The sequence below is a fragment of the Saccoglossus kowalevskii genome, chromosome 15, assembly GCF_978046115.1.
Source record: "Saccoglossus kowalevskii chromosome 15, keSacKowa6.1, whole genome shotgun sequence".
NCBI classification, from domain to species: Eukaryota; Metazoa; Hemichordata; class Enteropneusta; family Harrimaniidae; genus Saccoglossus; species Saccoglossus kowalevskii.
Genome location: NC_140655.1, coordinates 6,684,426 through 6,700,174, shown reverse-complemented (window position 1 = coordinate 6,700,174; position 15,749 = coordinate 6,684,426). Strand labels below are relative to the sequence as shown.

The 15,749-nt window shown below is 37.7% G+C and overlaps 1 protein-coding gene and 1 long non-coding RNA gene across 2 annotated transcripts; one reads left to right on the top strand and one right to left on the bottom strand.

Annotated features, from left to right (window-relative positions):
• Window positions 1–5,767: 5,767 nt before the first annotated feature.
• LOC100375916 (fatty acid desaturase 6-like) lies at window positions 5,768–6,934 on the top strand. The gene has a single exon (XM_085490801.1). It carries the CDS (start codon window positions 5,768–5,770, stop codon window positions 6,827–6,829), a length of 1,062 nt encoding a protein of 353 aa, XP_085346927.1. The 3' UTR covers window positions 6,830–6,934.
• Window positions 6,935–10,785: 3,851 nt separating this feature from the next.
• LOC144352387 (uncharacterized) lies at window positions 10,786–11,428 on the bottom strand. The gene is made up of 3 exons (XR_013420600.2): window positions 11,362–11,428; window positions 10,969–11,156; window positions 10,786–10,871 (listed from the first exon to the last, which is right to left on the bottom strand). It is a non-coding gene; the product is annotated as an uncharacterized LOC144352387 (long non-coding RNA).
• Between the last annotated feature and the right edge of the window lie 4,321 nt (window positions 11,429–15,749).

Genomic DNA, 15,749 nt, shown 5'->3' with positions numbered 1-15,749 from the left:
GAAAGAGATATTATTTTTTTTGCTTGGTGCATTACGTTCGGTTAGTCGTAATTCCTGTAAACGGAAAGGCCGGAAGAAGAGGACGGTCAGAACATGGACACACAATTTTGTTTGTTTAGCAAATTTAAATACATCAACCGTCCAATCAACAACTTAAAAGAACCTTAAACTTAAAGCCGAACTTGGTATCAAGAAAATTAAATTATGCGTTGATGCAGACGAGACACTTGTAAAAAACAACAATGGATGAAACTGTGGCGGATTTGAATTGCTACATTGTGTTCCTAACTCAAGATCGTTGGCCATAATTAACTATCCCTAGACTGTTAGTGACCTAAAAGCGAACTTAGGAAATCAGGCCAATTTTGACCCCAAAGTTAAAGTGCAAATTACCCCATCTTTATTGACGGAGCAGTGTAAAAGATGTAAGCAGGAGATTTGTACAAGAGAGCTCCGAGAACACTTATGGAGCTGCATTGGAATTAGTGATGACTCAAGTGAGGATGGGAATAGAATTTCAATAGTACCCACACGGGAGTGGGTGTAGGTGACAGGGTAACATAGGATGTAAGGCAACAAACGATCACAAATGCCGGGGATGTTGGAATGGATGACACAAGGTGGTTGTGGTACAGGCGGTGCGGACTGTGGAATTGCCGGGAGCTGGTGTGGCGGTATATGAATGTTGGGAGAGGTGGTGAGCAACACAGACATGCTGGGAGCGTGTGTCGGTGACAGGGTATCGTCGGGTGTCGGCGACAAAGGATCAAAAATGCAGGAGATTTTGTAATAGGCGGTACAGGGTGATTGGGAGAAGGGGTGAGAGAGGGTGTGACGGTACAGGAAGAACCTGCCGGATTTTACAAGATATATTGTAAAAGATTGATTAATGACAGATCTGTCAGCAATACCAAGGGTACCAATGAAAGTGTAGCTTTTTAATGAAAATCACAGCTTTGACACCGTGCAGCATAGCTTGGTTAGGAAAAGCTCAGCTGCAGGAATGAAATCCGCTAGTTTTGACATCGAGAACTCAAGCTTTGAACATATTTTGATGTTGAGGGCGTACACAACATGGCTGCCTCCAAAAGCAGTGTTAGCGACGGCAAGTATTTTACTCGTTTTCTAAAGAAAATCACCAAGTTATGCTGTGTAATATGCCGCAATCAGTGAAGTTCAGGTTCAATTTCATTTCTAGAAAGTTTCAGCCACCATTTTACGAAATTTGCAGAGAAATCTCAATTCCAATTTTCGAAGCGAACAGGCTAGCAGGACGTCCTATTCTTATACATGTACTTGGATTTTATGACAGTGTAAAGACGTGGTGGCTAGTGTTGACAATGTCTGTTTTCGAGAGTTTGTAAAAGCTCACGAAGATTTAAAAGTTAGTATCATATGAGATGAATATTTAGCTTCTCTTCCTTTCATTTATGCGCTAGCCACCACTTCTTTACACTGTCATAAAATCCAAGTACATGTATAAGAATAGGACGTCCTGCTAGCCCGTTCGCTTCGAAAATTGGAATTGAGATTTCTTAGCAAGTTTCGTAAAATGGTGGCTGAAACTTTCTAGAAATGAAATTTAACCTGAACCTCACTGATCGCGGCATATTACACAGCATAACTTGGTGATTTTGTTGAGAAAACGAGTAAAATATTTACCGTCGCTAACGCTGCTTTTGGAGGCAGCCATGTTGTGTACGCCCTCAACATCAAAATATGTTCAAAGCTTGAGTTCTCGATGTCAAAACTAGCGGATTTCATTCCTGCAGCTAAGCTTTTCCTGACCAAGCTATGCTGCACGGTGTCAAAGCTGTGATTTTCATTAAAAAGCTACACTTTCATTGGTACCCCTGAATACAGTGTTATTAAAAATATGCGGATTCTAGGTACGAGTTCACAACTTTGTGTATGGTGAGTAAATGATATTCGGCAGTAATGAAATTGACCAAACAACCTATATGCTTTGGGCACGTGACTGTAGCAGTGTCTATGCTGAATTGAAATCAATTTCATAAATTAGCATATTTTTTTTAATAATTCGAAAAGCATGTTGGGATATATATTGTGGTGTAATGGCAATTATGCCGTGACAATGGGCAGGGCGCAATCACAGTTGTCAGGCGGCGTAATTAGGACCTCGTCAGCCAATTATTGAGATATTCTAATGTACCAAGGAGGTTGCAAAAAGAATTCTAACAGTTTAAATGCAAAATAAACAAGTTGTTCAATGAGATTGAAATGAGGCGCAAAAGAAAATTAATTTCAATACAGCGTCTGGTAAAATTACGGTTAAAGCATGGTGGTCGTCGTACAGCGCACATTCGAATTTTACGTAGACAATGTATTTTACACGCGTTGTGTACATCGGTATAAGTCCATATCGAACATGGCGTGGTGCGACTACCAAAGCTGATTAAAGAATCATACAATAACTTATAAGTTGACAACCCCTAACTTAATATTGCTAAACTGCCAGTTGTGAACTTTAAATCTCGTGTATTAGGATATGAAACATTCATCATTGTGGCAAAGAAAAATAATGCTTCTTTTGTCCAGTTTACATAATAATTATCCTATTAATAGTGTATGGGTACTTTTGTGAATGTATATTTATTAAAATATGTGCAACCATTAAAATTATCAAAACTTCAAATGCGATCATAGTACCCAGGTAAAGTAAAGAAAATTGTCGATATTGACATTGTCGAAATACCACAAAAAGAACAACAACTCTGTGTTGTTGTTTTTTTAATTAAATCTGCGCAAATCTATTTGTGTGAGCGTTTTTGGTCTGCAAAACGCGGATTTGGCGAAACTGTCTTCATGAGCCAAGCTCCTGATGTCTCGCTATGTTTATAAAGTGAATAGTGGGTGGAGCTAGTACGCACATTTATGCAAATTACCGATCAACTGATTGTTTAGAAATCCCGACTCGCCAGGGGCCGGGGGTAAAATCCGACTCGCAGATGTCATATTAAAAATAAAATACCGTTAATAGGCTACTGTATGTCAAAATATACTATGCATCACAATAGTGTGTTTATTGTTACTCTTCTGACAGCTCACAGAAATTCTTGTTCGGCTGTCTCCTCGCTATTTGAAGCTATATGGCGGTGTGGTTTTTGTATGGGTGAGCGGAAATTGGTGGCGGAAGTCCAACGAAACATCCTTTGCCGATTGCTCTCATTCCCAGAATTTTCTTTCTATTGATCTCGAAATGTTTTCCATTTTTTTTTGATGCAGTCATCTCCACAGCTCGACGACAGTCGCCATTCAAACATCTCAACTCGAGAACCCCCCCCCCCCCAGCTTTGTCGCGAAACATTAGATCGATTATTCTCAGGGCTTCAGAATCTTATATTGTCATTACGGCCCACTTTTTTCGTCGAGGCATATCTCTTTCTTCTGTTGTACAGATGTATGATCCCGTCTGTTTTATAGTCCGAGTCGGACTCTGTCGGGAGGCTGTAACTTTCAGTACAATATGCACTAAAATCGCGTCTTCTTTTTTGTTATGATAGGAACCGCAGTCAGCTGGCGCACACTTGATAATAAAATAAATACGATATTTACTATATGGGAGCCGCCATCTTGAATGACGCATAAAGCTAAATAAGAGACAAGTTGTGAAACGCGTTTTTCAGATTCCTACAAATCAGGACAAAAATACCAATCTTTCACAAAAATGCGGTCCGTTGGGGTTATATTAAGCCAACCGATAACAAAATTCGGTCGAATTCGTCGTTTTTGTGTGGAAAAATTCCTTGCATACGAATACCTAATTACCCTAAGAACCTAGAACACTTTCCTGGGGTATTTAAAACTAAAAATTGGCATTCCAGCTCAACAGCCAATCAGCGACGGCCTAACGCTTAGATGACAATTTCGGTTTCAAATACCCGGCTTAGTGTTGTAGGGTCTTCGCTTTGTGCTTTGGTTGTCGAGCAATACATTTCTGCAGTTCAGCATTTTAGTAACACTTTGTCACTGCGGATCCAGGGGGGGGAGGCATGCCCCCCCCCCCAACGCATAACGATTCATATCATCTGAATTACGCATAGCTTCTCTGCGATTTACGCTCCGTATATCTTAAGCGAAGCTTGGAACCCCCCCAAAAAAATACATTTTAATAGATCCGCCACTGCACTTTGTCGCCATGTTAAATGCTCGACTTCTTGTACTTTATACGCCAACTGACAGGTCATTGTTTAAAGAAAAAAAATCAAGGCTAAAAGAAGGTGTTAGCAACTTGAATAGAAGCGAGTACATGACTAATGATACCGCGCCTGCACGTGAGTGGTCAATATTATGAACAATGAATGTCGTTCACACACTCAAGACGAGGGAGCAAAGCATAGTTCAGTCATTCTGATTCAGTCTAGCTATCAGTTAACTGCTCAGAATTCTATATCGCTCTCTGAAAATGTTATATTGCTACGTTACGTTAAAATCGCTATATCAGTCCTACATATAATCTGTATCGCATTGTCTCGTATTGTATTTAATTATATCTTTTGACGAAATTAAGTCCGACTTGAACGAGAAGTTTAAAGGGAAGTTTAGAGTACCGACCATTTTTTCAAATTCTGATATTTAAACGTGTCCGGAACTGTTTCTCGGAGCTGAACAGAGTGATCCTAATAAAACTTTGTATAGTAATCATGCGTATTGGGTTATAGGTGCACGTAACTTTTTTTTCCGAGATTCGGTCCAAGATGGCCGACTGGCAGCCATTCTGTTTTTTTCCGTTTTCGTGCTGATTCCTCCATATGATATGGTCTGATTCAGTTCAAAGTTTGTACATAGGTACTATACTTCAATTTGTCGAAATGGCGACCATTTTGTTTATTATCTTAAATTCACAATCTGTAACGTGTCCGGAACTGCTTCTCGGAGCTGAATAAGGCAAATTCAATCAAATATTGTATGATGATCATGTATATTGGGTTACACGTGCACGTCATATTTTTTTAGAAATTTGAACCAAAATGGCCGACTCACAGCCATTTTGTTTTTTCCTTTTTGTGCCGATTCCTCTGAATGATATGGCCTGATTTAGTTCAAAGTTTGTACATAGGTAGTATACTGCAAGGTAACACAACAACATGTTTTGTCTTGAGATTTGAAAGTTTGTCTTAAAATTTGTCGAAAATTTAAAATTTTGTCAAAAAAACATGTGTGGGGCTGAACAGGGCGATATGGCCTGATTCAGTTCAAAGATAAATAGGGCATTTTCAATCAAACTTTGTATGTTATCATGCCTATTGCTGACATCAGTCTAATTTTGTATGTTATCAGGACTATTGCTGACACCAATCAAACTTTGTATGATGACCTTAGATATTAGGTTATGGTGCAAGCCATATTTCTATTGAAGATACTTGAACAACAATACCCAACTGGCTGCGTTTTTCTTTCATGCTATTTCCTCTGTAAGATATAGTCCAATTCAGTTCATGCTGGAAACTAATCATGTTGATTAGGAAATTGGTTCACTGCACTGGTTACTATTTAACTATTCGTGGGTTCTTTGACACCTTGTAACCTATTTGCTATACTCCTCATTACCATTTCAATGGTTGTGTGTACTTTGACATTGGGTGTGACATATATGTCCCATCAAAAATTCTCAGACTCATTTGAATAGAATAGTCTGGTCGTGTTATATTTACCGTTTTACGCAGCTCATCAGCTCATTTGAACGTGCGTGCAGAAGAAATTGTCTTACAGGTTCTACATGAAATCAAACAGCCGATACAAAAAAATGGTTCGAAAAAAGTTTCACGTCGCTGAGAACGGCGTTGAGCCCAAGGCACGAAACCTTGTAAAGTTACCAACGAACGTGTCAATATCACAGCTGAATGCCCAAGTACGCAAGGTGGTCGCTGAGAGTGGTTGGTGGGATCTGCACGGTGTTGATTGTGCCATAACTATTGCTTGGCTGCTGCTTTTAATACCAGCGTTTCTCTTGATGAAGAGCGACACGTGGTTACCGTTCATCGTGGGTGTATTCATCATGGGAATGGCTCATTCAGCCTTCTCTGTCAAGGTATCACACCAAGCAGTTCATTCGGCTTTATGTGCTTCCAAAGTCATGGGAAAATTCTGGTCGCATTTCTTCCTTGAAATTTGTGGGTCGTTTTCTGTGGACCTCGCCAGCAACGTTCACGTCAAGATTCATCACCCGTATACCAACATTATTGGTTTAGGAGACTCCAGAGAATGGAGAGCGCCATTCCTACCAGCTCTCACGTACATGTTCTTAGCACCACTATTGTTTCCTATTGTCAGCCCATTGTTTGTAATCGCTGAGTTAACAAAGGCGAACAAATGGAAGGAATTGTTACGTTGTACGCTCTTCATCACTGCTGGTATCTTTGTTAACATTACCCTGTTGATGAAAGTATCTGGCCTGAAGCTGATGACATCACTTTTGACAATGTGGTCTGCCAGAGCTGTGCTCAGTGTACCTTACATCCATGTAAATATATTTCAACACATTGGTCTGCCAATGTACAGCAAGGAGACGGCTCCAAAACGGTTATACCTGATGTCAACTGGCGTATTGAACTTATCACGAAACCCTCTCCTGGATTGGACATTCGGACATGGTATCGTCAACTGCCATGTTGAACATCATCTATTTCCTGAACTATCTGACAACATGTGCCTGAAGATTAAGCCGATAGTAAGCAAGTATTTGACAGGAAATTCTCTGCCGTACAACGAAGACACCTATATGAATCGTTTATGCATGTTTGTTAACAAGTATGAAGAGTTAATGGTGAAGTTACCACCTATATCTGAATTTATTGGTATCCAATAGAGTGACATTTCCATGGGACTTGACATTACCTGATGACCTGATTATTTGATGAGCTATTTGCAGGGGTTCAAGTTTATGGTGGCAAATAAATCTACACACAATGCACTTTATCTGACTACTTGATTTTACTTAAAAATTATTGTTTAGTATTAGAGTTTTAATTTAACCTCAAAAAGTGCTACATGGGGCTTTGGAATTTCATTTGACCTAGCGTGACCCATCACATTATCAAATTAGGTTATCTTCAAGTATCTATTGTACATTCCATTCATGAACACTTCTGCACTGACGAATCGTTCAACTCAATGATACCTTCCCCCAGTATCAGATTGTATACATAGGTTTTCTTGCACACAAAAAATACATGTATGTTTTAAGTCTCCTTTCCAAAACTGCTTTTTAAAGTAGAGATAAAATGCAATATAAATATAGTCTGCATCTCAACCTATCCAACAACTATCTCAACAGAGATTCTCATAGATTTTATCTTCTTATATTGCAATATGTTCTTCACATTTTAGATAAAAAACATTTCTTTTCTTTAAACCTACTTTCTTTTTTGATCTTCTAAAAGACTGAGTGAAAGATTAGGTTTTCTGCTGAAATTTGAACTTGGGAAAGATCATAATTCAGACACTATGAATCTAATACATGACTAAATGAAGCACCATTAGTGTATTTTAATGCAATAAATGTATATCATGTATGGGATATTTTAAGGGTATGTCGAGTGAAACATCATTCAGGAAAATAGCCATGGTACGGAGAAGTGCATGTTATAATTTATTTCTAAATGTAAATATTTATAAAATCAAAACAAAAGTTTTGAAGCTTGTTCTGTGATGTCCTAGATTTGGTAGACTAATGCTGTCCAGAGTATGCCATTGTTTTGTTTCGCTTGGATATCAAATGAAAACAGATTTGCAGATTTAATGAATGTTGATCTAAAATTATTTACAAGTGTGTTTTTTTGTTCTCAATTTAAAAAAAAAAGCATGCGTGGAAAAAAGAAATCATTTAGATGTGTTGGGGTTTTCATTTCAAGTGTTATGCTTTCTGATATCATTACATACCGTCAGTCAATGATGAGTTAACGATAAGCCAGTAATTTGAAATTTTTGCTATTTTGTTTTTAAAAGTGTTCACACCCATTACACAGGCCAATGCAATACTGCATACATACACAAGTTATGGGAATGTATTTTAAAAATACGAAATTAGGCAGAAGGTTTTCAAACTGTCATTCACTAGTTCATACCCACCATAGACTCCAGTCAGTCAAAGTAACTATGTTGAACTGTAGGCAGAGTCAGATGCCGAGAGATGATGGGTTTCTGAGCAAAAACAGAAACAATAAAGGGTGTCCCAGCCCAGGACATTATTCTTTACTTACGACTACGACCTAGATAATACCAGTGACAAATGGTGTCTTAACTTGCCAGTGTCGTCTCCATAACAAAGCAACTGCTGATAGCGTGACAGGGTCGGCATGCCCGAGGACGCTAGACCCAAACCCAGATTCTTGGGTGACTAGCATTCCAAAGTAAAAGAGGCCGACAAGGTTCTGCATGAGGGCATAGGCCAAAAGCGAGACCTGGACACGTCCAAGGAGCGCTGTTGGGAACTTTTCTGCACAAATCTGTAGCAGAGACTACTCTATCGCCTATGCACAGAAATCCCTGCCTTCGTCAGGCCGAATCAGACACCAAAGTCTGACCCACTATGACGGGATGCACTTTAAAAGGTCCCTCCTCAATGCTTTGGGTGTATATTAGGTAACAACTGGTAAGGACATTTGCGTTCTCCAGAATCTCACCCTCAGTATATGCTCCAGGGGGCACCTGATGCAAGAGCCAATGAGTTAGCGATCGCAAAAAACCCTTGTGCTCGTACTTGATGTCTTGTGGATGCCAGATGGGCATAAAGCTCACACACTGTCCCAGTGATCCACCTGGAAATGAAAGTCGGGGAGGCTGGTCTGTCCTCGACTCTCTAGTACGATTCTCATAGTAACTCAACACTTGAACCATGCAAAGCAGCAAATCCTCTTGATCCTCTGAACTGTTGGCCACACGGGGGATCAACTAAGGATCGTGTCCTGGGATTTGGATTTTGGTGAGAAACGCTATTTATGTCTTTAGCACAGCTTGATTGTCCATAAAGGTGGCACAACTATCTGAAAAGAAGAAGGCCCCTAGCTCAGAGCGTCGCCTACCAGACTGTTTTCCATGTCAAATATTTGTGCTGATCCCAGAGGCTCCAAGGGTGGTCTGCTTGAAGCGGATAATACAACCGACAAGTCCCAATTGGGCGGTTTCCTTGTTCGGGTCTAGGCTTCTGATGGCAAGCAGTAAATAGTCTCTTAATAATAGGACAATCGACTAGTCTTGTCCCCAAAGAATTCTCGATGGTGGGTGACAAGGATGGCCTATATCCAATGATCGCTGCATCAGACAAATGAACGAAACAATCAGCTACCTAGCCAACAGCGGGATGGCATGGATCTATCTCCACTTCCACTGCACCCATCAATGTACACCCACCATTTTGGGATGTAGGCTGCGTTGATTGTATCCCTTTTCGCCCTGACCAGGACGTTGGCAGCCCGCTCAGATAAACCTGAGTGAGTCAACTGAGAGCCACGGTTTGTGTAAATGGTACACCACTGGGCTGATTGTCAGTGCACTGTTCAGTTGGGACAGCACATCCGGTAAGTCCGGAAGCACCACTGGTGTTTCGACTAACATTTCCAACAGTAGCGGAAACCAGACCTTGCTAGGCCCGTTGGAGGCTACCCCTTGGGGTATCTGCCACTCCGTGTTTTTGAAATGGAGTCGCCACAAGAGGGCGTCCGCTTGACTATATTGCACCCCTGGAAGGTGGTGTGCAGCTAATTCCACATTGAATTCCATGTACCAAAGGAGAAATTTCTCAACTAGAACTGACCGCGATGGGGATCTGTCCCCCCTCCTTGTTGATATAAAAGACCACCTCTGACTCGAACTATTGGTAGAAAGTGTATCAGTGCTAAGTGCCCTACTTTCAGTATGTAAGTATAAGAAAATACTACTCACAAAATGTATGAGAGTTGAAGATAGATTCAGACTTTGAGCAGAGAAAATAGTCAGCAGTTACCCCTTTTCTATTTGCTATAGTAGTATATGGTTTGTGGGTTACACTCAATTTCTAGTAACACATATTAACAGACATAACAGTTTAAATAACAATTTAAAATTTCAAAAAAAGACTCATCAATGAAAAGCACAGAGTCATTTGTATGTTGCGACAAGTTATTTTTTCGTGACATTGATGGCAGTCTGGCATGTCTTCATGAAACACATTTCCCAGGAATTCAACTAGTAGAATTGACACTTGATTTACGTTCATATACTCATAGTCACATACTGTATAAAAGTAAGAGTTTATTTCCATACTCCTAAATAATCAGCCATTTGATCTTGTTTCTTCATCCGCCACGCCTTCATCTCTTCTTCTGTTGGTTGTTTATAATCTGTGAAAGACGGGAGACTATTATACAGCCTTTTTCTCTTGTCCATTGCAAGAATTCTGTTTTCTATTCTCCTTTACCAGGGCCTATTCAAAATAGAGAAGAAATCAATATAAATGATCTTGTCATCTGTTCAGACATTACATCAAATTATATAGCAGATGCCATATTTTCTTTTTTTCTCCAATTTTTTTGTGTTCTTGGACTTGGCAAATTTCAGTATATGATTTAAGTTATTGCAAATTCAATGTAAATTACCTATAGTTGAACACCTTCACTATTAGTTTGCTGGACATTCTGTATCTCGGAAGATAACTTACATATGTTAGTTAGCAAAATAGTACACAAAGTACAACCTATAGAGGTCTCATTAAATTCAGTAATGCTGTTCATATGTAATCTGCCATTTTCAACTTGACTTACCTTTTTAGTTTTTCTTTCGTTAATCTTTCAGCCTCTTCCTCGCTATCTTCGTTCTTTTTTTTCCTCTTCTTATCTTTCTTTCTTTTGCATTATCATCTTTTTCTGGTGTTTCTATAATCATAAAATTGTTGTATAAATATGACAGTATTGGTGTTCATAAATGTGTACGATGCACCTCTGACATCAACACCTAGTATTTCCTACTAACCTTTAGTAAAGTTTTTGGTAAATCTTTTTCTTCCTCTTGTTCTTCACCTTCCACTAAACCATCTATTATACTGTCAGATACTAACTTGCCAGCTTCACCAGTACAGTAGGAATGTTTATGGTCAAATAAACAGGAAGTGGTTAATTTCAATCCAATATGGCTGCCAAACCAATTAACCAATCCAAATTCTGAAAGTAAGATGCACCTGTTCACATTAGGGACTATCAGTATGGAGAATTCCAGACCATTCCGTTCAGTGGTTTTCCCAAATGACTATATATGCATATACAATTATAATATTCATATAACAGCGCCCCATAGGCGCCTAGCCACATGACCTAGCCATGTGCCATTAAGTTGGAAACATGTATCTCAAGATTAAAATGCACATACAAATTTTCACCCCGATCGGACTAATACAAATGCCTATACTTTTGGTCAGTTTTTCCTATAATCCAGGATGGCGGCCAAACCATGTGACTGTCACACGCAACGTAATATTACCGTAATTGGTATAGTACAGGTGTGATGGTTCAAATACCAAAATGGCAACAGTAACAGAAAGACTTCCCTGGCAGCGATGATAAAATACGAACACGGAGCCAACAGATGAGGTTTCAACTGGTACTGGTATTATTATACTCAAACATCAAGTACAATAACGCGGTAAAACTCCACTACTCCAATAACTAGATACTTAAACTCCAATACAATTCAACGAGATCTCCGATCTGAACTCTGTGCTGAACAACTCCCCTATATATACCCACACTGTCTATAAATAGACCATTACATCAGCATACATAATGAGTCTGGAATTTACTACAAATTTCTAGAATGTTCCATTACCTTCTATTGCCTCCTAAAGTGTTCTATTACCTATTCAACCATTTTCTAAAAAATATAGAATATCCCACCCAGACACAGTACGGTTCTAGAACATTCTCAGTGACTGATATATATTATTTTTCTCACATGCAGCTATGACCAGACATGTTATATAAAAACTCGGCAGTTAATTGGATGAAGCACCTTAGAGAAACAAATGCCCAAACTTTTTGATCCTTTTGTCTTAAAAATACAAAATGGCGACCAAACCACATGACTGATCTGATTTGTTTTAAGGTTTCTGAAAGACTTCAATATAAGTGTGGAATGAGTAAAAAACTACTTTCTGTTTAGAAAAAAATGGTGCCCAAGTTTTATTGCTAATATATGTTACAAATGAGTTGTATTATATTCCATAACAAATCTGACTGTCTAGACCCTCAGAAAGTAGTCAAATAGCCACTTCCGGTTTAATTTCAATCCAATATGGCTGCCGAACCAATTGACCAATCAAAATTCTGAAAGCAAGGTGTACCAGTTCACATTGAGGACTATCAGTATAGAGCATTTCAGACCGTTCGGCGGTTTTCTCAAATGACTTGATGAAGAAAAAGAAAGAAGAAAAAACGGACAAAAAACTTGGGCCCCTAAAAAACTCCAGCGATACTAAAAAAAATTCCCACCTATCCTCTTTTTAGCTCCGCTGTCGACTTTGTCGAGCGGAGCTTATCATATGAGTGATTGTCCGTCGTCTGTCGTGCGTCGTCCGTGTCAATGTTTTACTTTTTCGACTTCTTCTTGAAAACTATAAGCCTGAATGCTTTGATACTTGGTGTATATGTACCTTGGGTAGACCTCTTTTAGATTTGTTCAATTCATGATGATATCTTCAATTCTCTAATTTTGATGAATATTTTTGTAATTTTTGGTAAAAAGTGATATTTTCGACTTCTTGTTGAAAACCGAAAGTCCAATTGCTTTGATATTACATATATAGGTACTACATGTGGTCCTCTTTCAGATTTGTTCAATTCGTGATGATATCTTCAATTCTCTAATTTTGATGAATATTTTTGTAATTTTTGGTAAAAAGTTATATTTTCGACTTCTTGTTGAAAACCGCAAGTCCGATTGCTTTGATATTACATATATAGGTACTACATGTGGACCTCTCTCAGATGTGGTTATTTCGTGATGATATATTCAATTCTCTAGTATTTTTGTGATTTTTGGTAAAATGTGATATTTTCGAGTTCTTGTTAAAAACCACAAGTCTGATTGCTTTTACATTACATATATAGGTACTACATGTGGTCCTCTTTTAGATTTTTTAATTTCGTCGTGATATCTTAAAATATCTAATTTTGATGATAATTTTTGTCATTTTTGGTGAAAAGTGATATTTTTGAATTCTTGTTAAAAACAGCAAGTCTACATATTGTTCATTTTCTACTGATATCTTTTGTTCTTTAATTGAAATGTGCATTGCTAACAGCGGAGCTATCTCAGCCGACTGGCTGCTTGTTTTCTTAAAATTTTCAATTACTGGCTATTTTATTCAAAAATGTAATAATGTATCAATACTGCCAAGGATAATCCATAAATTGGACATAGCATCACTTGATTTTTACAATTTTAATGAACAATCAATAACATGGTTATCTGGATTATATTTATTTCAGAGTAATGAAGTAGGTGAATGATACCAAATGAAAGTGGGGGTTTTGAAGCAAGATTATCAAAACTGGCTAACTGGAGGATTCAAGAGTGGTTGGCAGGGTCTTGTGATGTTACAGTATATAGGGATGCCAGACATTTATTCGATGTTTGGCATGTAGCAAAAGGTTTGTTCTGCATTTTATTAATTGTGTATATTGATTTATGTATAGTATTGATCACTTCGGCACATCACATTTCTGAGCGAAATTAACTTATTGATAATAAATTTATTCATGTAAATTTCACATATAAATCAAAATTTGTATACAGAATCAATAAAATATTAATAGTGCAAACGGTATTCACTGTATGATCCTAGATGTGTAAATATACTGAAAATGATGTGTTTCATTAGGGAACAAATTAACAGCTCTTTCAATTTTGTTTTGATCTATTTACACACGGATTTACACAAATGTCTTGCGTTTTCTATCTGATATGCAACAGGAATTACAAAGACGATAACAACACTGTCAAAAATAGTCTTTTGGTTTCTGAGAAAAAAGAGTCGTTAACAATCTATATTGATGTGCAAATTTGAGTGATGGTGTACTAGCTCAGTGGGAATCAATTGTCAATTATATAAAGAATATTCACACAGGTCATGCTGACCTATCACTGATGCAACAAAGAGAATGGTTTGATACAGATAGTTCAGCCATGCATTTACTGATTGCAATCATATTTTTACATCATATCACATAGTACATAAGGTTTGATTCACCAGGGCTGACCTTTTTATTTTTGTTTTAAATTGCACAACTTTGGTCATGTCAGTGATTATGCTTTTCATAATTTTAAATATATTGTTGCCATGGTGAACCATTAAGTTTGGTTGACATGTATTACATAGTACATGTATACACGCACATATAGAGGGTCCCAAAGAAGTGACTGTGGGAATAATTGCAATAGCCCACAGTCACTCATTGCTGATATTCTATTTAGTTCATGTTTGAATGCAAATCATTTTTAACTCAAGACATACCTGGTTTGAATCTGATTATAATAATATTTTTTGGGAAGGAGAATATATTAATATTAAATCCTTAATAATTAAAATAATTTACCAAAAAATATGTAAACAAATAATTGAGCTACCCTCGATAGTGCAAACATTTAGGAACTCTTATGATATCTCAGCAGAACATATTCCCGTTATCTTTAAGTTGCCATTCATAACTACTAACTAACTGCTCTGAGAGCATTTCAGTACCAAATTCTTCACAATTACCTTGTTAAAAACAGTAAATTGTATAAATGGAAATTAGTTACATCATCTTCATGCTCTTTTTGTCATGTTAATGACGAAACCTTACATCAGTTGTTTGTAGTTTGTCATTTTGTGCAGAATTTATGGGAATTGGTGTATGAACAGTTTGAAGTAATTAAACATATAAGCTGTAACTACAAAAATATCATTTTTGGAATATACAACTCATCAAAAAACTACATTTTTAATCATACCATAATTTTATTCAAATGGTTTATTTATTTCTGTAGAACAAAAAACAAAAGGTTGTCATATTATGCATTTAAGATGTTTGTTCTTTCCAAGAGACAAGTTGAATATGAAATTGCAAAAAGAAATAGGGTCAACTTACATTTTGAAAAATGGGAGAAAGCTGAAAACTGGCTTATTAATTAAATACTGTATTCGTACACCAGATCATATTTTGTTTTTGTATTTCCTTTTGTAAGTTTGTTTTTGTGTATGTAATTACTTTGTTAGTATAATAAAAAAATAGAAATATACTTCAAAGCGTTGAGGCTCTTTACAAGCATTTGTAGAGATCAGAATTCTTAGTTTTAGCGAAGGCAGAATAGATTTTTTTATCTTTTGGTTTTCTTGATCACATGTGGTAATCAACGGTAGTGTAAGGGTGTTCAACTGGATGTTTGCTACTAAATTAGGAGGAGAAAGATTGGACTCGGGGGGGTCGGATGTATCTGTCACTCTCATTAGTTTTCCCTGGTCGATTTACAATGACTTCGTCCACAGTATTGGTGGAAGGGTCAGTCTTCTCTTTCAGTGTATAGATCATTTCATCTGGTGATGGAGCTAGAATGGGTGGTGTTGCTTGTTCAAGCTCGCAATCAGTGGTGTGATAATTGCAAGCATGTGTTGCTGCCCACAGATTTACAGATTTGCAGACCGAGAGAGATATTTCGCTCTACTTGAATTTCATATTGACGAATACCCTTAAAGCTATTAAGGAATATACCTTTCCAAA